This window comes from Amphibalanus amphitrite, unplaced genomic scaffold (genome assembly GCF_019059575.1).
Source record: "Amphibalanus amphitrite isolate SeventyFive unplaced genomic scaffold, NRLGWU_Aamphi_draft 001728F_arrow, whole genome shotgun sequence".
Taxonomy (NCBI): Eukaryota; Metazoa; Arthropoda; class Thecostraca; order Balanomorpha; family Balanidae; genus Amphibalanus; species Amphibalanus amphitrite.
In genome coordinates, this window is record NW_024883221.1 from 37,158 (window position 1) to 60,639 (window position 23,482).

The window sequence follows — 23,482 nt, forward strand, 5'->3', positions numbered from 1 at the left end:
CTTCATATTCCCTCAGGGCAGCTATACATGCAATATGTGTTCCGTCTTGGTTGTGCCGGCACATGGCACCAATCATCCTGAAGCCCCACGGAACATTCCCAATCAATGACTGCTCACTGCGGACAAGTGTTCCTAATCTGCTTTGGAGTAGAAAAAAATACAATGGTACCCACGGCATCGTAATCGTGCTTCGGCTTCTGTGGCACATCAGCTGCACTGAAACCGCAATTCGATGTAAATGATAAAAATCGATTGTAGGCAGCTTACGGTCATTTGCTGTGGCCACCAACATACCTTCACATTACATAATGCATATGTCATCCAGGAACAGGTTTGATGGGCATTCAACACAAGGGCAAAGGCGCAGCTTATGCCTTATGGGTGACTTTCGCCGGCTTCCGCGGACGTTTTCTGTGGCGATGTTATAGTTTCAATAATTTGCGAGTTTTGAGGCAATTAGTCCATCAACGTCAGAATCAGTAAATGTTGACCATAAATGAACTCTGGTGACCTTACCTTCACTTTGATCTAGAAAATAATCTAGGATCTACTTTCTTAACCCGCGCCTTGATGGGGGGGTTAAGACCCCTGTGGCTTTTCTTAAATAGCGAGAATACGGCGGCGCGGAGCCAAATTTTAAGTACCTTCCCGGGCACCAATTTGACACATTCACACAAAATTTCAAGTCACAGATCACCTTGGGTCAAGAGTTATTGAGGTCAAACTGAGGTCATGTTCGAGTAAAAATGAGCAAAAAACATGATATCTGAAAACGCTCACCAAATCTACAGTTAACAACCAATTTTAAAGTTCTTTATGTGGTTGTGTCGAGAAAAGACGGCGCTACAAAACTGCTATCTCGAATTTTCAAAATGTTGGTATTTTAACCCCCAAAAATAAATAAAAATTGATTTTTTTCTTAGAAAAACTAAAAAAATCCAAAAAATCAAATTTCGATAAAACCGGAATACATGTGATAGTCCCTGCGCTCTTCGATATACATGCCAAATTTTAGATCGATGCCCCTTTTTTGGCCAAGTTAGAGAAAAAACTGTTCAAAATTGATGACGTCAAATTTTTGAACTCACTTTTTAGCAATTCTAGACTACGTAGCGCAAAACGAAGACCACCATTGAACTCCCCGTGACGAGCTGCATCGAATCAATGCCCATTTTATGCAAAAATATCAACTTTGAAATTTGACCTAATTTGACCTGACCTTGACCTGACCTTCACCAAAACATAAGCTCAACTGACCTGATGGGCTGCCTGTCCCACATAATCGCATTTGGCATATAAAATGGACCATAAAATATACCTATATATATACATCACATGATATTTTTATACATTCAAGGCCAGTACACATTCAGCTGCTGTGCTGTTGTCAGCCGAGAATCACTCACACTATTGGCTGAAAAATTGATGACGTTATGTTGCACATGCAACATGACGTCACCTCTCTGCTGCCGGCAGCATGGGCTGACGGGCTGTGCTGCTACGAGAAAGCAAGTGCAGAGATGCCGAGCCGTCAGCAAAAGCCATAAATGACGCATTTAGACACTGGTAGTGGCGCATGAAAGCAAATCACGTGCCAGATTTTTATTGAGCACTGCAGATAAAATGAAATTTGGACACCATGTTGGCGCTATTCACATATATTTGGTTTCATAATAAATTGTCGATACAAGAAAAATAGTTATTACTTTCGCACATTGTCAGTAAATATTTTGATAATATATCTAACTGCTTAAGTATTGTATTAATAAAGAACATGAAGATGAGACGAAATATTTGTTTACAACGCCATATTTGTAAACAGTCAGCCAGTGCTGACATTTCTCATCAGGGACGCCGGTGAAAACAGGGCGCCGGAGGGCATATTAGTCACGTGACATTTGGAACTTCTCCCGCTCCATGGGCCTTCCATGTGCCAAACGTCACGTGTAAATTTCACGAACCTTGATCAAATCGCCCCAGGCGCCCTGTTTTCACCGTCGTCCCTCATCAGCCAAATGTATACAGTTCCGTCAGCCAGAAGCGGTGGGCGGAGCCTATTTCAGCTGACAACAGCACAACAGCTGAATGTGTACAGGCCTATATTGTGACCCTCAGCAGGGCTGCGGAGTCGGAGTCGGAGTCGGAGTCGGAGTCGGTCGGAGTCGACAGTTGTGACCGGAGTCGGAGTCGGAGTCGGAGTCGGAGTTGGTCGGAGTCGACAGTTGTGACCGGAGTCGGAGTCGGAGTCGGAGTCGGAGTCGGTCGGAGTCGACAGTTGTGACCGGAGTCGGAGTCGGAGTCGGAGTCGATTTTAGAAACCCGAGCCGGAGTCGGAGTCGGAGTCACCGAAAATCAGTCGACTCCGCAGCCCTGCTAGGTCTGCGGAGTCGGAGTCGGGAGTTGGAGTCGGTCGGAGTCGACAATTCTGCCCGGAGTCGGAGTCGGAGTCGGAGCTGGTTTTTGAAAGCCGGAGTCGGAGTCGGAGTTGGAGTCGCCGAAAATCCATGGACTCCGCAGCCCTGACCCTCAGTGACCTGACCTCTGTGACCTGACCTGGTATAAGTGACCTCAAATAGCAAAATGTATGTTTGACGGACATTTCCCCATCGATGATTTTCAATTAAATGCATTTTACTCGATTTTACAATGCATTTCTTGAAATGCCTGTACCAGTGTACCTAAACGGTGAAAATTCGACCCTTGACCTGACCTGTGACGTCATCGGTTGGACCGAGGTCAAAGAAACTGGGTCACAAGGTAGTTCCCCGTTGGGGCTATCCAACGCCGTTTGCCGCTTGTCGCTATGTTGCGTGGTTCTCAAGATCTTGGGGGGCCAAAATGCCCGCCCCATCAGACCGCGTTGCTCGGCAGACCCCATCAGGGCGCGGGTTAAAGATGTGTGGCCTTCCTTCTCTTTCTTAACTTCCTCTCTCTCTCTCTCTCTCTCTCTCTCTCTCTCTCTCTCTCTCTCTCTCTCTCTCTCTCTCTCTCTCTCTTCTCATTTGTGTGGGGGTGTGTGTGGGTGTGTGTGTGTGTGTGTGTGTGTGTGTGTGTGTCCTTTAGCGCACGGAATGGGGACCCCGGTATAGTGCAGGACCGATGGATTTTACGACCGGTCAATACCCGTGTCCGGTGCTCGTGCAATATTCAGCGACAGAGACCCGGTGCCGGCGCGCCGCACGCAACAGAGACTGTGGAGCGCCGTGCTGCAGGGCCGACGTGCCGGGACACAGGACGGTCCCCGGGGGTCGAGCGGCGTCTCTCTCAGCCCGGCGACCGGCCACAAATGGCAGCCAATCACGGAACTGCAGCACAACGAAAAAGGAATTGTGCGGCCCGGTGCGACACCGTGGCTCCGCTCCGTCCCTGCTGTACTGTTGACAAGACTGGAGTAGGTACAAAAAGATAACAGCATGAAGCTGTATTAGCTGTAACGAGTGAACGAAATGGACATGAGATCGATGTGCCTTCACAAAAAAGCAAAGAGACAAAACCTCTATCCTATCAATACTTTTTATCTCACTACATTTTTAGGTTCTAGCTCTGCAATACAAATACGCAGTGTATCTCGCTTGAAACAAAAATCAGTGTTAACAATGCAATGATGTCAAATCATTCACGAGCACTATACACCCGTGATCCATAAGCGGAGCCTACGTCAGGAGCCATAAGATGGCACTGCACCTGATCGACAGCATAGCTGCATGGTCCAGTATCAGTTTCAGTGCCGTTATCGACGCGGCAGGACGGGCGCGTGCCCTCTCGGTCGCGGCCGATCGTCGTCCCATTTCCCGGTCGGCGGCAGCGCCGGATCAGCTGAAAACCGTGTCAATCAGGCGACGCGGCGGAGCCGATTAGGGCGGCGGCGACCGATCGCACCGGGGACGTGACCAATCGCGGCGCGGACGTGACAAATATGGTCCTTCGGTCGAGGGAACTGTGGGGGGGGGGGGAGGGCAGCGTCTTCCCCCGTTCACTGTCCGCTCTGGTCGGCACGGGCGGATAGGACGTCACTGGTCAGTGGTCAGCCGTTACGAGAAGAATGCAGCATGGTCCTTGAACATAAACTAGCGACTAGATGATGTTGGGCTTTCAACGCCCCCACACTTATTTTACCAGACACCAAATTCCCCTGGCCTCAAGCACACTTTCCTGAAATTATTACAGGAACCTCAGCATTGCGTTAATTGAGTAAAATCACTAGGTATAGGGTGAATAGGTCAAAAACGCCCCCCCCCCCCCGCCCCTAAGCGCGAAACCTTCTGACACTCGACCCAACACAGATTACTTAAACCTTTGGGCACCATCATGTAGCTCATTCTTTTTACTATGCTTTGAGACCAAGAAAAGACAAAAGACACCTGCGTGTGGTATTTAACCCCCCAAAAAGGTTTTCGCATACCCTTACAAAAGGGCGTTTTACCCCATACCCTGGGTAATACGCCCACACCCATGTGCAAAGCGCCCCCACCCTATCCATCAACAGAAAATGATGAACATGGCAGAACTTGACGTCATTCTGACGTCATTTGTGGTCAACCTATCATAGCCTTTGGAATAAAATTTTGTTGCAATGTGGAAAATGGATGCCCGGAAGAGTCCTGAAAGTTTGGTGACGATATCTGCAGTCGTTAAGGATATATCAGCAAAAAAGGACAGGGAGAGGCCTTTTCGGCCCCGACCTACAGGGCGCTACCCTGCACTCTCACCACCGTGAGAAAACGCCCCCCCCCAAACGCCCCCCTTTCAGAAAACTGGGGGCGTCTTGCCCCATGCATCGAGTAGGCGTCTTGCCCCATCCACTCTATTTCCGGTCAACAAAATATTGACAAAAAACGCGCCACTAACGCCGCAGCATAATACATTCAAAAGAATGACAATAAAACGCAGTTTTGAGTGATGTGCACAATAGCAAGTTTTGTGATATAAAGAGGACATCAAAATATTAGGAATCTTCTGTAAAAACAACAAAAACAAGAACCAAAACCAACATCAGCACAGCACCTACCCACGCTGCTCTTCAAGACGCAGAACCGGAAATAGAGACCTACGTAAACAAGCAGCTGACTGTTCTGAAAGACAGGATAAAACACCTATCCGTCGATAAGAAATACGATTTTTTTAGGGGAGGCGTTTAACACAGGGGTGCGTTTTCCCCACAGTTACCCTATGTACAAAGCTCACCATAAGCCAGGTTATTTTGTTAAAATCAACCATTATATCTTTTGTGATGACCTTTACTGATCCGACCTGACTTTTGGTCAGGCATGACCAGTGTATGACGCATCAAACACGGCAGTTATAGTCTGCCTAGCCTTGAATTGGCACTAACACGTTTTGGTAGACTTTTGTCCAACAGTTCTTTGCTGTCTAGGATGTCACCGAATAAAAACTGCAGGTTCATTTGATTCATTTGAAGTTCCTAACTGATCGAAGAATGAAGCTAGCTAGACGAAATGTCGTCGGACATTGTAAATGTAGACGGTACTCGTATGCCTAATGATGGGAGGCGTCGTAGCCTGTAGGAATTCTCAGAATTGTTTTAGGTATTCGTACAGGTTCAATATGGTTCAATGCACGTCTTTCTGTGCACCTTTTCTGTAGATTCCTATACATGCTTTTCTGTAGAAGTGTGTATCACTTATCCACCATTCCAGACTCCCGTTGGGAATGTATTGGGAGCCTCCTTGTCCACCTTTCCGCCTTTTTCTCTCTGCAGTGTCTGGGAGTTCGGTTTGGGTCACCTGGGGTGGTTGCTGATCGGCGCGCACTTCTCTCGCCGTTTCATCACCAGACGCGCTGCCGGTGCACCTTTATGATGCCATCACGCGGTATCGGTTCACCTTACGGCCGCTGCCCAGGTGCCATAAACGCCGCCTCAGCCGACGCCGATCAACAAACCATCGGCGCTTTTCTACTACCCTGAGGTACCGAAAACCAGGTGTCAGTGGCAAAAACAGGCGAGCACGGAGCAACTATGACGCCATTCCAAGCATTGACTCCTAAAGGTGTCTTCTCCAACGAGGGCAAACGTGCAGTAATTATCAGCATAGGCGATCGCTAGTTTGAAGAAAAGAATATTGTCTAGCCCTTGCATGACTATAGTGACTGGGATATACCTATGTTACGACGCGAGTGACTGGGGTGGGGACTGGAGAAGTGCAGAGCTCTCCTCTCTATTACATCCGAAATCATTGGCCTATGATTTTCACAATTCAGCTGACGTTTGGTGGCCCTGCAGAAAGAAACATGTCGAGCAGGCCCAATTTGTTGACCTTACGGTCACTGTTGAGGTCACAGGTCAGGTCAAAGTAAAAACTATCAACATTTTGGCAGTCCAAACTGCCTGTCAGTGCGGGCTCTGACTTGTGCTAAACAAGTCATGAGCTTATTCTTGGGTTACACACTCGCCAGGCAGCGGTACACGGTCGGCAGTCGGCACAGGTGGCAGCACCATCGGCTAGAACGGGTCAGGCTCAGAGTTACCACAGTTGCCGCCAGAGGGCAGCGTAGAACCGCCACTGGTGGCGCTGCAGGCTGCCACTCATCGCTGATGCTGCGAATGACGAGCCCGGCCGAAGGTGATGAACTAAAACTTCGAGCCCCTCTCATCTATCCTTAGGGCGCACACACTCATGGCTTTTCAGTCACGCCCCAAACCTCCTGCTTCGGGATAGCTGATCACCAAGATTTGAGGTGAGTCTGGAAACAGGCCCACAGGCCACAGGTACCTAGTAAAAATTATCAGCATTTTGGCTCGTTCACAGTTTGGCCTCTGGCCCTCTGGCCGCCGTCTAACACGTCAGATCAGGCTCATTTTTGGCTTACGCACTCGTTGATGTTTGCCGAAGCTCCTCTAAAGGTAACGAGCTTGTGTATCGAATTTTTAAGGTGAAGGCTCGAATTTTTAAGGTGATAGGCCACGGAAATTTTACATCTTGTATCGACACATGCTTTAAGGCCGTTTCACTCATAGATTTCGAAAACAGTATTGTCCGAGCCATTTGAGGTCATTCTCAGCTGAATTCAGCTGAGGTCAGGTCACGAGATAAAAAAAGGTCGAATTTTGAAGTTGAAATTTTTTCAACAAAAAAAAAGTGTCTATCGGATGCAGTTTGAGCTCGGGAACTGGAATTTATATTACTGTGCAATGTCAAAAAACGTACTGAAGATGGATTTGAAGAATCTAAAATTGCGAAATTTTTACTAAAATGCGTATAACTGTCCCCGGTCTGTCCCGTAGCTCAGTTGGTGGAGCATTGGACTCCCGGTAGTGTAGAGAGCCCGGGTTCGAGACGCTCCGGCGCTCGATATTTGAGACTCCTGACGGGAATGGTCTGCGGTTGGTGGGAGCAGCCGCAGCCAGTTGAACTCAGTTGAGTGGGACAGGCCGTGTCCGGCTTTGAAGGGCACGTTAAACTTTGGCATCTAAATTTTCCCGATACCCGGAATTGCGCGATCGGACGGTAGGGGTCGGGGTCTACGCAACAAGCTCTGCTAAGCGTGGGCTTCGGCTCTGTCAATCCGTCCATTCAAACATTCGAACTAAATTTATAAAACAAAAAATAACTCAGCTATTTTTGAGCTATTGTGCGGTGTGCCTAAACTTTCTAAAGTAGGTCATCGATAGGTGTACCTAGATACTATCACATACCTTTGTTCAGATTTTTTTCTTCGAAAAGTGAAAAGGTTTTTGAAAAAAAATAAAAAAAATATTTTTTAAATGTACCTTATTGTATATGTATGTTTTTCAACACTCTCAAAAGTTCGAAAATCCGAGATGGCAGTTTGACAGCCACGTGTAGGTATTCTCAGTCCACTCATGCAAAGACATTGGATCTAGCGTATCAACTGAGCTTTTGAGAGCGATTACCGTAGTTCAATGTCTTGTATCGAAATCTTCCGACATGACGTCACTCTAACGTCATTTCCGGCCGACCTATGGTAGCTAGAAAATTGTAATCTAAACACAAAGTGTCGAATGGATGCAGCTGAAGGTACTGTACGTTTCGTGTTTATACGTCAAGCGGACTTGAGAAGATATGTAGGTATTGCAGAAAAACGGGAGGGGGCTCTCCCAGTCATGCGCCGGTCAAGGGTCAAGACGAGATTCATAAAGCTATCACATGTATTGATACATACACATAATACAAATATAAACCCTGATGCCCACTAGCACCGAGCCCGAAACAGCTTGCTCATAGAGTCAATGATTATTTCTATTAGCGCGCCTGCGATTGACTAGCAGGAGATCGTACATGAGCGGCACGGGCTCGTCCAGGCCGGGGAACCGGAACCAGACCGGGTAGATTTTGGTGGGCGTCGCCTGCGCCACCTCCCAGCCCAGCTCGGACAGACGAACGGTAACGTTGGCGATACGCTCGTAGAACTCCATCTCCCGCTCGGCCGCCTTGCGCATGTGCACCTCCACGCCGATCTGGTCGAACTTGTCGAGCGCCTGGTGGCCGACGCCGTCGAACAGCTGCTGGGAGAACATGTCCCACTCGGAGCCCTCAGAGTCCAGTTTCAGGTACTGCAGACGCGGCAGGTGGTCGTGGCCCAGCTCGCGCATGGCGCGGTCCAGTGTCCAGATCTGCCAGCCGTACGCGTTCACGTGGTCGTTGCGGCCCAGTCCGACCGGGTGGAAGTGTACGCCGCTGGGCCGGCGCGCCGGCTGTGCACCAATCGACGGGTCAAACGAGTGCACCTCGCAGCCGAAACGCGCCATCCCGTCATCGAACGTCCAGTCATAGGACACACCATAGGCGTACACCACGCACGGCGACCGCTCGTCGGAGATGGAGAACTCGCTGTCCAGGCAGACGGGTCGGTCGCCGTCCTGAATGCGTGACTCCCAGTTGCGATTGGAGTAGGCCTGTCCGCCGAACGAGGCCTGCCGCCGGCACCAGGTGGTGTTGGTGCCCACCCACTTGTACGCAGTGCGAATGCTGCGCTTCTGGGCGGCGCTGAACTGCGAGTCGGGCACCGATGAGCCATCCCTGAAACACACAGGGACGAAGAGCGTCAGCTACATGCAGTGGTCGATAAAACTTCCAACGTGCCAACGCTCGTTGGAGCAAGATATTAGCAATACTTGGAAGAGCTGGAGACAGTCCGCCCGTCTACATGGATGCTTCCTTACGCATAAAGTACAGCATTGACTTATGACTTACTAATCGTCCGGTGCTGTTATCGGCTGCTCGGTACCGCGTGTATGTTCCCTCATTCACTCCTGGTCACCCTTCGGTCACCCCTCGCTGGGTCGGGCCAGTCGGCTATTTTTATCCTCTTTCCGGCTAGGCCACCCGCTGAGCTCCCGCCGTGTCGCGCCGTCTGCGAGGGACCTGACCCTTCTGCCGGCAGAGGTTTCTCCAGGTGTCTCCAAGGAGCCATCGTAGCGCTAAGGGTGTGCTCCGCATACACATACATTGATTTTCGCCCTTACTAGCAGGGCCGCTGGCACGCGTTGGCAGCGCCCTGCGGGCATTTTTTCGCTTAGGGTCATTTTGTGGTGAGGAGTATCAGAAAATCACCCTTCCAACTTTCTCCAGGCCTGGGTGTTTTATCGAGCGCGCCTGAAAACGCACAGTGGACCGAAATCACACTTCGATTGCGTTACTTCGTATTAGGTAATACGATAAAAAGTCCGCTCTTTTCTCAATCAATAAGGACAAGTGCGTTAAATCACACATATAAACTTTTAAATTAAAAGCTTTAAAATGCTAAATTTCAACATCTCTAAGCTGATGATAATCGTTAGTTGTTTCAGACTTTGGCGCGAAAACGTAGGCATTCAGATCCACCGTGCGACCGGTCACCGTATGCAGTAGTGTGATGGTGTGAGTTGGGGAATCAAGGCCGTATGGGGAGAAGGTGAGGAGATACCGGTGTGCCGACGCGGCGGATGGCAGTGAATTTTCAGGATAGGTAGCAAAAGGCTCATTCCCAGACGTTGTGCCAAATTTTTGCGGCGCTACGCGACGCCAACTTTTACGCTATTCGCGAAAAAAAAAACTTAGGGAGGCTCCCCCCCCCCCCGCCAGGCGAGGGCTAAGTTGGAGACAGTGATGGGACTGAGATGTTCGTTGGAGCAACTCCAAGCATTTTATCGACCTCTGGCTACATGTGCATACATAAATACAGTGGGCGCATTATAGCATTCACGTGTGTTCCTCCACGTTCATAGGTATAACTAAATACGACAGCCAATTGTCTACTTTGTTCCAACGACGTCTGCTCTGGCACGCTTTCCAAAACCATTTATCACGATGCAGCATTGAGCGCTGTTCCACTAACACTGTGAGCGGCTGGCCTCGAAACCGTCCGCTGCGCTCCTTAGACTGGCGAGAACCGTTACGATTTAGTGCCAAGTCACGGCCCCCATGTAGTGCGTGGGACGCCAGAGGCGCCGCGCCTGTCATGACAGCCCAGCTTCGGCCCGGACTCAGCCCAGACTCGGGACGCCTCGGATGAATTTGAAATCTGCTCAAGACAGTGATTGAGGAAGAGAAAAGGTGGCTCAAGACAGTCGATAGCTTTCTCAGCCGCTCGTCATGCCATCGACGAGCCGTGCTGCATTGGTAACAAATGGCTACTTTAATGGAGAGCTTGGAGCCTGGCTGCAGAGCAGTATAGCGGTGGAACACCTTCAATTAAGGGGGGGGGGGCACTGCCGACTTTTGGTCTCATTCTTTCCATGCAACCCCCATAGGGCTAATGTTAAAATGGCAAAATGAAGGCGGGGGCACGGTGTCCCGCTGCCCCCCTCCCCCCCGTTCCACCACCCTGTCGACCACGCCTTATCACGGCCAAAGATAGACATAGTGCACACAGTTCAGTAACAGTGCAACCGATTTCGACAGTTCGCCATAGACAGACTATGCCGTATCTACTGTCGAACCCACTTGCGCTAGGTATGTATAACTGAAATGAGTGCACTGCCGCCTATATATAAAGAGGTGTAGCTCTCTCCATTCCGGCTGTGGTGGCTGATTTGCTTTACAAGTTCCGCGTCGATTTGTCCAAAAAAATGCCGAGCTCCCTAAAATTCTATTTTTGATGATGTTCTGCATTTTCAGAATAAACCCGAAAAACGTCTTTTTTGTAAGCAATACATCAGAGAGAGAGAGAGAGAGAGAGCTCGCAATCAGTTTTTTTTACGTCTTTTCACCCTTCCTCGTATCCTTAATAACCTGGTGGCTAAATGCGCTCCCCCACCATCTCGATGCTTCCGTTCAGACACACACTCACAGGCGTGCTTAGAAAAAAATAGGTAACAGGTACGCACTTGTCATTTATGCTATAGCAGGAAAATTTTCGCATACGTCTAGGTCTATCAACCAACGCGCAGCCCTCCCTTTCTATTAAGATGCACACCTACAATAACATGCATGTCATCCATGGTTAGCATATGATAAGCCACTATGGATAAGCATATGCTGTTCGGCTAGTAATCGATGATATGATAATGATGATTTCCACTGGTGGATCCAGGATGGCATCGGGAGCCAATGCCCACCCCCTTGCAAAGCCTGAAATTGACAAAAATTTACGGCTTTTCGGGAACCAATAATATTTTTTAGATCGTTTTGAACTGCGCCGCGGTCCGTAAGGAAAAGGTATCCTAAGGAGTTTTTGAAATTTGGAGAAATCTTTTATTAACCCGCGCCCTGCTGGGGGGGATGTTTGAACACCCCCCCCCTTGTGGTTTTTTCGCGAACATCTAAAAAACGGCAGCGCGGAGCGCCGCCGTTTTTGGTACACCTTATCATACATCAATTCTACACATGTTGTGAAAATTTCAGACCAAGGTCATTCAAGGTCAGGTCACCAGGTCACTTGAAGTGACCTCACCTCATAAAAAGTTTCAATGTCTGTCATAGCTACACCGAGTGACCGATCGCTTTGAAACTTTCAGCGATTGCTAAGAGCAATAGCATGTACAAAATGTATATCTCTGAATTTGAAATCGATGACCTAAGGTCAGGTCAATTTTGCGACTTCCCCATTATAAGTCAATGGGAGAAAATTGAAATGCGCCTCTTTTGGACGAAAGACATTATAAATACTCCCAAACACCGAATTACAAGTGGTTTAGACACACTGAACATGAAAATGGTGTCCGTGACCCTTGTTTATGCCCTGAGGTCATCTTACGTCACGAATGGTATCTAACAGTTTTTCGCAAATAACTTTTGATAGAGGCATGCTAGAGCGATGAAAACGCCTTGGATGTGTTCAGCTCGACGATACGGATCGACTGATATGCAACATGACCCTTTCCGGTCAGGTCATGACCTTGACCTGAGGTCAAATTTTCAAGTTGACTTTTCAAGGTCAAGGTATAGTTCATTCGATGCGTCTTGACGAGAGGAACACGATGCCGGTAAAAGCTAAGCTCGTACAGTGCTTGGGTCAAAAGTTATTGCAGAAAAAAAAACTGTTTCCAAAAAAATCGGCTATTTTTGCAGTTTTTGCCCCCTGCAGGCAAAACCGTTAACGTTAGGTCAAATCTGAGGAATCATTCAGAAAGGGCGTTAATAGGGCTATCGAATGCGCTTTTCCGCGGCGCTGTAGCTCTATTGGTTCCCGAGTTATGCGTTGGCTTCTTGGAAATTTTCGACATTCGACCTGGAAATCGGCGAAATTTTGCCTTCAATGACCTCTGGTGACCTGACCTTTGACCTGACCAAAAAATTGACTGAAGTGATTTCGTCATTATTTTTGACGCTCTTTCGAACGCCGCCTTCCGCGTATCGCTACGTGGCCCAGGAGCCGAGTTACAAGGGGGGGGGGGGTGTTCAAACACCCCCCCCCCCAACAGGGCGTGGAAATCCAGGACCCCCAGCCGGGCGCGGGTTAAGACATACCCTCGTGGCGTCCAAGAGCCCCTTTCTAGATCCGCAAGTGGTTATTTCTAAAAAGTGTGATTATGACATATCTACGTCTTATACCTATCGATAGGTACCTAGGTATAGACCAAAAACTGCTATTGATCTGCGAGGGGCAAACTACTAAAAATGCTATTAAACTTTTAAAACTCCCAGAAATTTTGCTTTACTTTGTGGTGTTGGGCGTCACAGAGCCAAAACGTTGTTTCTAATGTCATACCTTTGCTATTCTGTTTTATTTGTCTGTTGTCAAGAAAACGACAACATTTTGTCGATTTTGGACGACAGAGAAGGGGAATATTTACCCCGTTACCCACCGGTACCTAACTATGCAAGTACAGCCCTTAGCAGACTGCGTGGTAGGTATTCTTTTTCCGACAAAACTGATAATAATTCAAAAGTCATGTTATCAGTCGATTGAAACTCACTGCAAATAGATGCGCCATGCTCCACTCTTTCGATAGGGCCTATCAATAAACAAAGCATACGCTTTGTGTGGCAACAAAATGTAAAAGTTCGTTTTGGGGGCAAATATAAACTTTTGGGTTTTGTTGCCAAACTGGATGGAAAATGCGTACGATGATAATGCCAATCTAAGCTGCGGAGTCTCGCAGTGGCGGATCCAAGGGGGGGAGTCACATGGGTCATGGCCCCCCCTTGAGGCCCGGGGGCCCAAAGACCTGCCAGGGGCACCAACGGCCTATCAGGGGTATCACAGTCCTGACAGGGGCACCACAGGACCGCCAGGGGCACCACAGGCCTAGCAGGGACACCACGGGCCTGGTGCCCCTGGGCCCTGACAGGACTGTAACGCCCCTGACAAGCCTGAAGTGTCCCCGGCAGGCACGTGGTGCCCCTGACAGGCCTGAGGCGCCCCTGCAAGGCCGGTGGTGCCCCTGGCAGGCCTGTGGTGTCCATGGCAGGCCTGTGGTGCCCCTGGCAGGCCTCTGGTGCCCCTGTCAGGCTTGCGGTGCCCTTGGAAGGACTGTGGTGTCCCTGGGCCCTGACAAGCCTGAGGTGCCCCTGACAGGCCCGTGGTGCCCTTGTTAGGCATGTGGTGCCCTTGCTAGGCCGCTGGTACCCCTGCGCCCGGAGAGGACTGGTGCCCCTGAAAAGTCTGAAGTGCCCCTCGGCAGGCCCGTGGTGCCCCTGACAGGCCCAAGGTGCCCCTGCGAGGCCGGTGGTGCCCCTGACAGACCTCTGGTGCCCCTGGCAGGTCTGTGGTGCCCCTGGCAGGTCTGTGGCGCCCCTGGCAGACCTGTGTTGACTGGTGCCCCTGCTAGGTCGCTGGTGCCCCTCACAGACCTGTGGTGCCCCTGGGCCTTGACAAGCCTGAGATGCCTGGCTATGACAGGCTCGTGGTGCCCCTGATAGACCAGTGGTGCCTTTGCTAGGCCTGTAGTGCCCCTGGCAGGCCTCTGGTGCCCCTGCTACCCCTGCGCCCGGAGAGGACTATGGTGCCCCTGAAAAGCCTGAAGTGCCTCTCGACAGGCCCGTGGTGCCCCTGACAGGCCCAAGTTACCCCTGCAAGGTCGGTGGTGCTCCTGGCAGGCCTCTGGTGCCCCTGGCAGATCTGTGGTGCCCCTGGCAGGCCTGTGTTGACTGGTGCCCCTGCTAGGCCGCTGGTGCCCCTCACAGGCCTGCGGTCCCCCTGGAAGGACTGTGGTGCCCCTGCCCCTAGGGGTGTTCATGGGCCCAACAGGCCCGTTGTGCCCCTGACAGGCCTGTCGTGTATACTTGCTAGACCTGTGGTGCCCCTGCTTCCTGGCAAGCCTGTGGTGCCCCTGGCGGGCCTGTGGCGCCCCTACAAGGCCGTAGGTGCCCCTGACAGGTTTGTGGTATCCCTGGAAGGACTTTGGTGCCCCTGACAAGCCTGAAGTGTCAAGGACAGACCCTTTAGACGCCAGGGTTCAAGTTCGTCGGACTGACAACGATTCGCTTCGCTTACCTGATAACGTGCCTGGTAAGTACTCACTACTCAGCGTCCACAACATTTATACACATAGCACATTCATATATACTTGCTTACAATTGGTAAATGTGGTTGTGGCTATGAGTTAAGATACTGACTAAAAATAAAAAATAAAAAGAAAAAACTGAAAATGGGGGCACCACCAAAATGAAGTGGACGAAATCCGTTGAGTTTTTAATTTTGGGTATAGGTAGGGGCACCACTTCGATTCATGACCCTCCCCTTGGAGTTTTCCTGGATCCGCCCCTGGAGTCTCGCGGATCTTGCTGTTACGATTTCCGAGTGCCTGATAACATAGTATTTGCGTTATTCTCGGTTTTGTCGAAAAAAAGAATACCTACCAAGCAGTCTGCAGAGGGCTGTACATACACCAAAACTGGGTGTATCAACATCAAAACCAGGGGCTGCAAATCAGCAAATGCAAAAACCGTGATGACCACACAGATGTTCGTCAAGCGCACGCTGCACGTCCCGGCCGGACGTTCGGCGTGGCGGCGAGCCGGTCTAACCTGACGATGGTGACGTTGCCCGTGTCGCGGAGCACGGTCAGCCGGTACAGGGTCCTGTCGCGCAGTGTCTCGCCGGGGAACAGCACCAGCGCACGGCTGACACACCAGAGCAGCGCCAGCGCCAGCGCCGGCGCGCGCCAGCCGCCGGGCCGCGCCAGCCGCCGGCGCACCGCCGGCAGCAGCGGCCGACCAGCCGCGGCACGCATCTCCTCGCGACTGGAGGCGGCTGCGTGCCGAAAACCTCACCGTCGGCCTGCCTAACGGTCGCAGCGCACTAACCCAGCTCTCACTCAACCCCGGAGGCATGTTCTCGTCGTTGCACAGCCACAGAGCGCTCTCGGAGGCCGTCAGTGCTCTGAACTGTGCGGCCAACATGGCAGAAACAACACTTGGAAACGAACTAAAACCGCGGGTGGAGCATTATGAGACCGGATTCATTTTAATTCGATCATTTATCGTTCATTGTCCGTATGTTATACAGGATCTTTGTTTTATTTATAGGCGAAGAGCATTGTCCATAGTTTTAATGCATTCTGACCGGGGTTCATCAAAAAGGTGATCATCATAATAACGAAACGTACTTCCACCGTACCTATATGTAATATGTATGTACTAGCTCTTTGTCTCACGCTTAACCCGGCAGGCGGTGGGCCTCCCGGCCACCTTCCGCGCGGTGTGTGGGGCATTTTTTACCCCCTCCCCCCGTATCTCCGAAACTAGGAGTCGGATCCTAACATTCAAACGGCGTTCGATAGCCCTGTCAAATTCGTAAAGCGGAACCAAATTTCATTGACCTCGGGGTCACCGATGACGTCACAGTTCACAGAGGCGGATCCAGCTCAGAGTTTGTTTTTTTTGGGGGGGGGGGGGGCAAACCATAACAATTTATCGATTCTTTCCATGCCTCGTCCATAGGCGTAATGTTAAAATTATGCCGTTTGGGAGGGGCAAATGCCCATTTTGCCCCCCCCCCCCGGGATCCGCCACTGACAGTTCATGTCAAAGATAAAATGTTTCACCGTTCACGGGTCTTCTAGGGAATGCGCTATAACACCGAGTAAAACGCCTTTTGTCGAAAATCTTGGCTTAATTGAGCGTTTTCCGAAAAAAAAACGGCAAAATGACAAATCTTACGGTTTTAACCTGTGGTTGATTTGTGACAGCAATGAAGCTTTTGTTGAGAAACTTGGCAATATAGTGGAATCTATCAACGACTTTGGGTAACCGTTGTCCAAGAAAACATCTTTCACGGATCTTAGCTCTAGATCGAAAAGCTTGTAGCTCGAGCATAAATGGTAGGCGCGATAGATAGACAGGATGACAGCCCACTTGATGGAAAATGGGACGAAACTAAAGAAGCTCAGTCCTAGTCCGGTAAAATAATTTTTTCTTGCACTGAAGGCGTTACGGAGCAGTGACATTTTTGGACCAAGCACAGGTTCACTACTGCGCCATACTCAAAGTTAAGTGACCTAAACTGACCATAGAATGCAGTTGGTGTTATAAAATCCTGCTTGAATCAAAGATCAGGTATCCAGCTTCCAGTTGTTAGGTATCCAGCTTCCAGTTGTTCTTTATCGTCGGCGCATTCCGAGCAATAATGAAAAACTTCAGGGGTTGGCACCCCTTCAGGCAGGGAGGGTTTGACTAAACAAGTAATGATGTGCCTTTTATGATATAGCATTCAAAAGCTAAAATACTTGCAATAAAGTCAGCTCGCAACTAACTCCGTTTACCTCACCAGATGTTATTGGTTACTGCCCCTGGCTAATTACCAAGTTGTGGGCTGTGGCCCAGCTTCTCTGCCTTATGTATAGGGGAGAGTGGTGCAAGAGGTCCCCTTAAGCTCAGTTGCGATTTTTGGAGAACTGATAATATTTCAGAGCCAGCGTGTGCATGCGCTGCATACATCATTTCCCCATATATATTTGCGTTCAAAATGAATTCAGGGCCCAGGGGGCACACAAAACAAAAACTTAAAGGTAGTGTGCCACCTTCAAATGATTTCCCATTTTATTTTTCCTAGGATAAGAAGCTTCTGTTTTTACCTAATATCGCAAAAAAATCAAAAATGGGCCTAAAATAGTTTTTTTTTTTCGCCTAAAAGTTTATCGGTTTTTCGATATGTATAACAACTGTAGTGGGCTGACCTACAAACAGGCGTCGGCAACAATCGCGAATGCGGCGCACACGTGACAATAAGCAAAGGTCATTATAGAGTTACGACGTACGGGAATGAGTTGTCAGCTGTCTAATCGTAGACAACACAATGTCGAATTTAAACTGTAAGCCTGTATTGGTAGGTATTGTTTCTTTAATTTGTCTGTCGAACATTAATTTATGGTTTGAAATCTTATTTTATGTAAAATAAATGATATGAAACAGCCGTCTGTAAAGTTATGACCCCATCTCACCACATGAAAGTGGCAGAAATGACAATGATCAGCTGACGCAGTTTTCTTGGCCGAAGTCAGAGCGCGCGGCCCGACGCACCACCACCACACCACAAAGTATGAGCAGAAGCCACCTGCGGTAGACGGTAGACCGCGCCCAAAGCCAGGGCCCCGGTACCGTGAGGTAGCCGAGTCGGGGCAGCGTGCGCTGACCCAAGCCGGGGCCGCGGCTTTGGGCGCGGTCTACCGCATCCCCGGGCAGCCCCGGGCTATCACATGACACCGGAAGGACGCGCGGCCCCGGCTTCGGTCAGCGCACGCTGCCCCGACTCGGCTACCTCACGTTACCGGGGCCCTGACTTTGGGCGCGGTCTACCGCACCACCTAACAGGCGTGTTCGAAACCGCAGGAGATGATGATGAACGGGTTTATCGAAACTTGATTGGATGAGCCTATCGGTAATAGCGATTTCAGTGTGTGCATTTATTGTTCATAGTGGTGTGAAATGTGGTTGGGGTACGACCGACAACCCGTCGGGGCGAATTTCGCACTGGGGTACTCAAAATTTGAAGAATTTAAGACGTTTCCATGAGTTTTGAAGGTATTGATAATTTCTAAAAATCCGGTTCTCCTTATATGGGCCATTAACTCCATACGGTCCAGGAAAGCTGGCACACTACCTTTAAACATTTTACAAAAAGTGTCAAAAGGACCTCTTACACTACGGATATGGCAAAAACTCCCCTGGGTGTTTTACAAGTCGAGCGTAAGCCAAAGACGCTCTGCGACCACAACTGCAAGGACTTTTGTTTCAAAAAGCTGAGCAAATACGCGTGTTATTGAAACCAAAAACAAACACCGAAGCATTCGAACAATGCGAAAAATAGCAAGATGAAACAATGACCAACGAATGACTAATGAAAGTTATCAAACGAATCGAGGTCAGCTATTATCACCACCCCTGCTTGCCCAACAGAACAAAACGAACTCAATGAGTGTTCACAAACCGTATTACCTCATGTAGCTGGAAGATCCATATCACCAACATATCATCGCTCCTTGAAAAAGGGGGATGTCTTATCAAGGGGAAAAGGGGAGTGTCTTATCGACCTCGGAGGGAGGGACTCTTAAAAAATGCATTATTCTATTCGTCACAATATTTATGTTTCATGAGGCATTTGCAGCATACCAGAACATGGTTTATCCTTAAGCCAAGTCTTAAGCTAAAAAGGCAGATAAAAACGGTTGGGTAAGCTTGTATTTGACAGCCATTAGGGGAGAGTGGGGTGGGTTGTATCAGTTTTTACTCCGAGACCCATAAACTCGTAACTATCCGTGATAAACTCATTATTTCCATACTGTCCCCTTCCTTGATTCTTCTGCTTTTTTGTGCAAAGTAACTTTTCCGCTACCTCTACCAGTTTTTCTTCTACGGTCTGCCGAATAGAACAATGTTTTTGATACAACTTGCCCCATGGCTTGGGTGAGTTGTATCACATGGTGGGGTAATTTGTATCACTATTTCACGTTTCAGGGAGTGTGCTTGCTACTGGTTTTGAACATAACAGCAACATTAAATGGGGTTAATACAATGTATAGGTATGCTCAAAGGCTTCACTTTATTAGACCAAACTTAGGTCAATGCAATCCGAACGAAACATCAACAGATTAGACGCAAAAGTGGCCCGTTAAGAGCAAAGAAGCCAACACATTGTGCCGAAATGGAACGAGCATTGACTAGCTACCTACAAACGCGAGCCAGGGCTTAGCTTTCGCGATCAAAAGCAACATACCCATACATACATACATACATACATGTTACAACATACCCCACCCGGCTCTGATACAACATGTACCTAGCCGCCATCTTGGAAAAACATCCTCGTGCTAAAAAAACAGCGGACAGCTGGAGAAATCCGTTTTCACTCACGCAGCCTTAGAACCTACCCTCACCACCGCTACGGAGATCTTTCAAATTCGTGCACATCTAAATGCCCAAAACACACATTTTCTTGCAACTTATTTTTTTAGAATGACATTAAAAAAAACATAAAATCGGCTCTCACCTCGAGACGCGTCCACTCAGCCACAAGACAGAACAGGGAAAGATGGCGCCCGGAAAACCTCGTCGGCTGATCGTGTCGCGAGCGCCATCCATTGGATAAGTTTGGCACAATTCGCCCTGATACAACTTGGACATGATACAACTCTCCCCGCTCTCCCCTAGTTTGTTTCCGGATAAATCAGGACGATAAAGATGTATGTGTCTGGCGAGAAAAGGGGCAAACTAAGAAACAGGCTTACCAATAAGTCGCCGTGACGCGCCTGCTGCTCGTTTCTGAGTTGTTGTTTCAAACGGGCTTCTACCTTACAAGTATATTATTTAAAAATAAATGACATCATTGGTTTGGTAAAAAAGCGTTGGGGCCTCTTACCGACCCTGGACGTCTTACACGGATCTCCCCTAACATGTGCAGTTGTGCAGTTGTAAGTTGTTGCGAGCGTATACTCGTCCGCACGCCGCGTCCGCCAATCTGGTTCACTCGTATCATTAACACCATGCGCAAGATCCCCTGCATGAGGAGCAGCATGCCGTTTGGTATAACTGGCTGGTTGGCACGGGATTGAACTGGCCAGAAGGGCTTCAGCAGGCCAGAGAGCACTGGGCAGTAATGCCACCATCTATACCAGCAGTGCGTTTCATTTATGGCTCAGGTAACAGAAGAAAAAACAACCTGTGAACAGGGCGTGGAGGCCATGCAATGATTCGGACTGGCGTCCCTCCTCACAGGCGTCTGTTTGCCGGTCGGCAATGTGCGCACAGATGTCCCATCACACTCCTCTCTGAGAGAGGCGTCGGCTCGTCGCGGTGTGGCCGCGCGGCCGACCTCAGCTCCGGCGTCCCGCTGAGCTCGGCCGGGGTGGCCGTGACCGGCCCCACACCAAACCGCACGACCAACTGCATAGGCATGCATAATTCAACGATAGCGGCTTTGGCCGGTTGCCAAAGGCAGAAAGCACCGCTAGTGCGACTGTTGGCATGGCATGTGTTGTATGTAAATATATGATAGACTAACTCTTATATGATATAGGTACCTACTAGCGAGGCACATCGTGCTTTGGACATTTAGAGTATAGCAACCAGAATCGGAGAACATTGGGAACTGGAACACCAAGGTAAGTGTTCTTTTTTTTACATAGGCTGACCGAAATCACGCAATGCATCGAAAGGCGAACATCAAACAGCAAGGATCATTTCATTACAGGATTGCCAATTTGCCATAGACGAGCTATAGCACTTAGTTTAACGCATCCTAGTAACAACACAATTAGATATCTATCCACAAATGACCTCCTCCTACGTCTTGAGATGTCTATAGCAGTGGTCGGCAGGTCCTCCGGGGTCGTGCCCCCTTTTTTGGCGCCAGGCAGGGCCATTACCCCCACCCTACCAGACACCATTGGTGATACAACCAATGTTACTGAAATTCCATACTTTTCCGTGACTCTTTGGGTAGGTACCATATCTGCGAGAAACCGCAGGCCCCTCCCCTGCGGTTTCTCGCAAATATCTCAAAAACGTTGGCACGGAGCGCCACCATTTTGGAACATTTTATCATACATCGTTTCTGCACATGTTGTGAATATTTCAGACCAGAGTCACTCAAGGTCAGGTCACCAGATCGATCACGTCAAGTGACCTCACCTCAGTAAAGACTGCAACGCCTACTTTAGCTGCATTGAGTGACGGATCTCTTTCAAACTTTCAGGAATTGATAAAGGCAACAACATGTACAAAATTTGTATCTCGGGGATTTGATGTCGGTGACCAAAGTTCAGGTCAATTTCACGCCCTCTCCCATTATCAATGGGAGAGGGCGCAAAGTCAATGGTAGAAAATTGAAAGGCGCCTCTTTTGGACCAGTGTCATTCCTAACACTGTGACACTCTTATTTACAAGTAAACATGACCGCTGAACCGGAAAATTGCACCCGTAACCCCGCTGTATGTCCCTGAGGTCATTTCAGGTCATGAATGGTATCTAACAGCTATTCGCTAATAACTTTTGATAAAGGCATCCCAGAGCGATGAAAATGCCTTATAAGTGTTCAGCTCGACGATACGGATCGACTGATGTGCAACAAAACATTCGATGTTTCTCGACGGGAGGATCACGATGCTGATAAAAGTGAGCTCTTGCAAGTTTTGAGTGAAAAGTTATTTAAGAAAAACTATCAGCAAGCATCGTACATTTTGGTAGCTTTTGTCTCCTGCAGGCTAAACCACCTTCGGTTGAATCTGAGGGCAGGCATCAGAAAAAACGTTAAGAGAGCTATCGAATGCGTTTTTCCGCAGCGCTGTAGCTCTATCCTTTCCTGAGCTATAGGCCAGTTTGTCGAAAATTGTCAAAGGTTGACCTGGAAATTGGCGAAATTTTACGTTCGGTGACCTCTGGTGACCTGACCTTTGATTTGACCTAAAAGGTGACCATAGTTTTTTCTTCATCATTTCTTACGCTCTTTCGATCGCCGACTACGGCGTTTCGCTAGTGACCCAGGAGCCAAGTTAATAGGGGGTGTTCAACCTCCATCTCCAGCAGGGCGTGGAAATCCAGGAGCCCCAGCAGGGCGCGGGTTAACCCCCATACGTATAGGGGTAGCGGGTATTTTTCGAGAATAGATCACGTTAAAAGGGTCGGATCACGAAAAAAACTGTACCATCGAGCCGATCATTTTTATCTGTCCTGAAAATGGCATGACCTTAACCCAAATAACCGTTGATTTGTGAGATTTTCTTGGGATCATGGCAGGCCACAAAATCTCACTTCAAGAAGTTACAGCAGGACCCGATTAACTCGGCAGTTGTTATTGACCTATGGAAGGTCACCCAATGACCAACGACCTTTAAATTGGGTAGCAGCGGCTGCTTATCTTCACGGGCAACACGCTCAATTTTTCTGCAAAGCTCCAGCTCAGAGACCGAGATGCTCAGGTCAGGGTGTAATGGACGACTCCTCTCCCTTGCGTTAGTGACTGTGAAAACGCCAATAGACGAGCGCCGGCTAGTAGGTACATGACAGTTGCTTTCCACGACTGTACGGAATGGTGAGCAGCTACATGAAAATTGGCATGTGCCAGCTAATCAGTTCATGCTTTGTGCGTTTGACCTCGACTAATCTTTGAATCCTGGGGCACAACAGTTGCGATGTTTGTCCCATCAAGGGAGCCATTAATTCTAAAAAGGATGAGGCTTTCTCAGAGGCCCTCATTACCCCCCGCCGAAGGGCGCCATTACCCCCAAAGGGGGCATGCCCCACCATTTGCCGACCCCTGGTCTATAGGTACCGGGTTTCTAAAAAAAGTTAGACGGATTTCTTTTGCGAATAGAGGACCCCTAACAACATTTAAGTAAAACCAATGCACGGGGGAAAACGGGGAATTTTTCGTAGATTTATATGACACCATGGCGCAGACCCCCGCACCGACGGGGGTCTGCGCCAACTTCGCACCGACGGGGGGGGGCGGATGACCCCCCCCCCCCTGAGATCTGGAGAACGAAGCAAGATAGCGACAAGCGGTAAACGGCATCGGATACGGCATACGCACGGACAAGGTCTACAATTTTTACAAAGGTCATTTTCAGGTCAGGTCAAAGATGACGTCACAGGGGTCGAAAAAGTCAAAATGGCGGCGCTAGATATGGAGAGAGTTTTTCTCA

The 23,482-nt window shown here is 49.2% G+C and overlaps 1 protein-coding gene across 2 annotated transcripts; it reads right to left on the reverse strand.

The window, feature by feature from the left end:
- Window positions 1–8,114: 8,114 nt before the first annotated feature.
- LOC122374860 (methyltransferase-like protein 24) lies at window positions 8,115–15,841 on the reverse strand. 2 transcript variants are annotated; one of them, XM_043353872.1, is made up of 2 exons: window positions 15,372–15,841; window positions 8,115–8,999 (listed from the first exon to the last, which is right to left on the reverse strand). In XM_043353872.1, the coding sequence occupies exons 1-2, from the start codon at window positions 15,575–15,577 to the stop codon at window positions 8,207–8,209; spliced, it is 999 nt and encodes a 332-aa protein (XP_043209807.1). In that variant the 5' UTR covers window positions 15,578–15,841; the 3' UTR covers window positions 8,115–8,206. The 2 variants fall into 2 exon arrangements, with proteins under 2 accessions (XP_043209807.1, XP_043209808.1); XM_043353873.1 differs by lacking the exon at window positions 15,372–15,841 and adding an exon at window positions 10,297–10,436.
- Between the last annotated feature and the right edge of the window lie 7,641 nt (window positions 15,842–23,482).

Excerpts from the sequence above, each read along its gene's own strand:
- LOC122374860 (XM_043353872.1), bottom strand. The coding sequence starts at position 15,577 with ATGCGTGCCGCGGCTGGTCGGCCGCTGCTGCCGGCGGTGCGCCGGCGG. Across the intron at positions 9,000-15,371 it reads GGCAACGTCACCATCGTCAG|GGATGGCTCATCGGTGCCCG; the intron begins GTTAGACCGGCT and ends TGTGTGTTTCAG.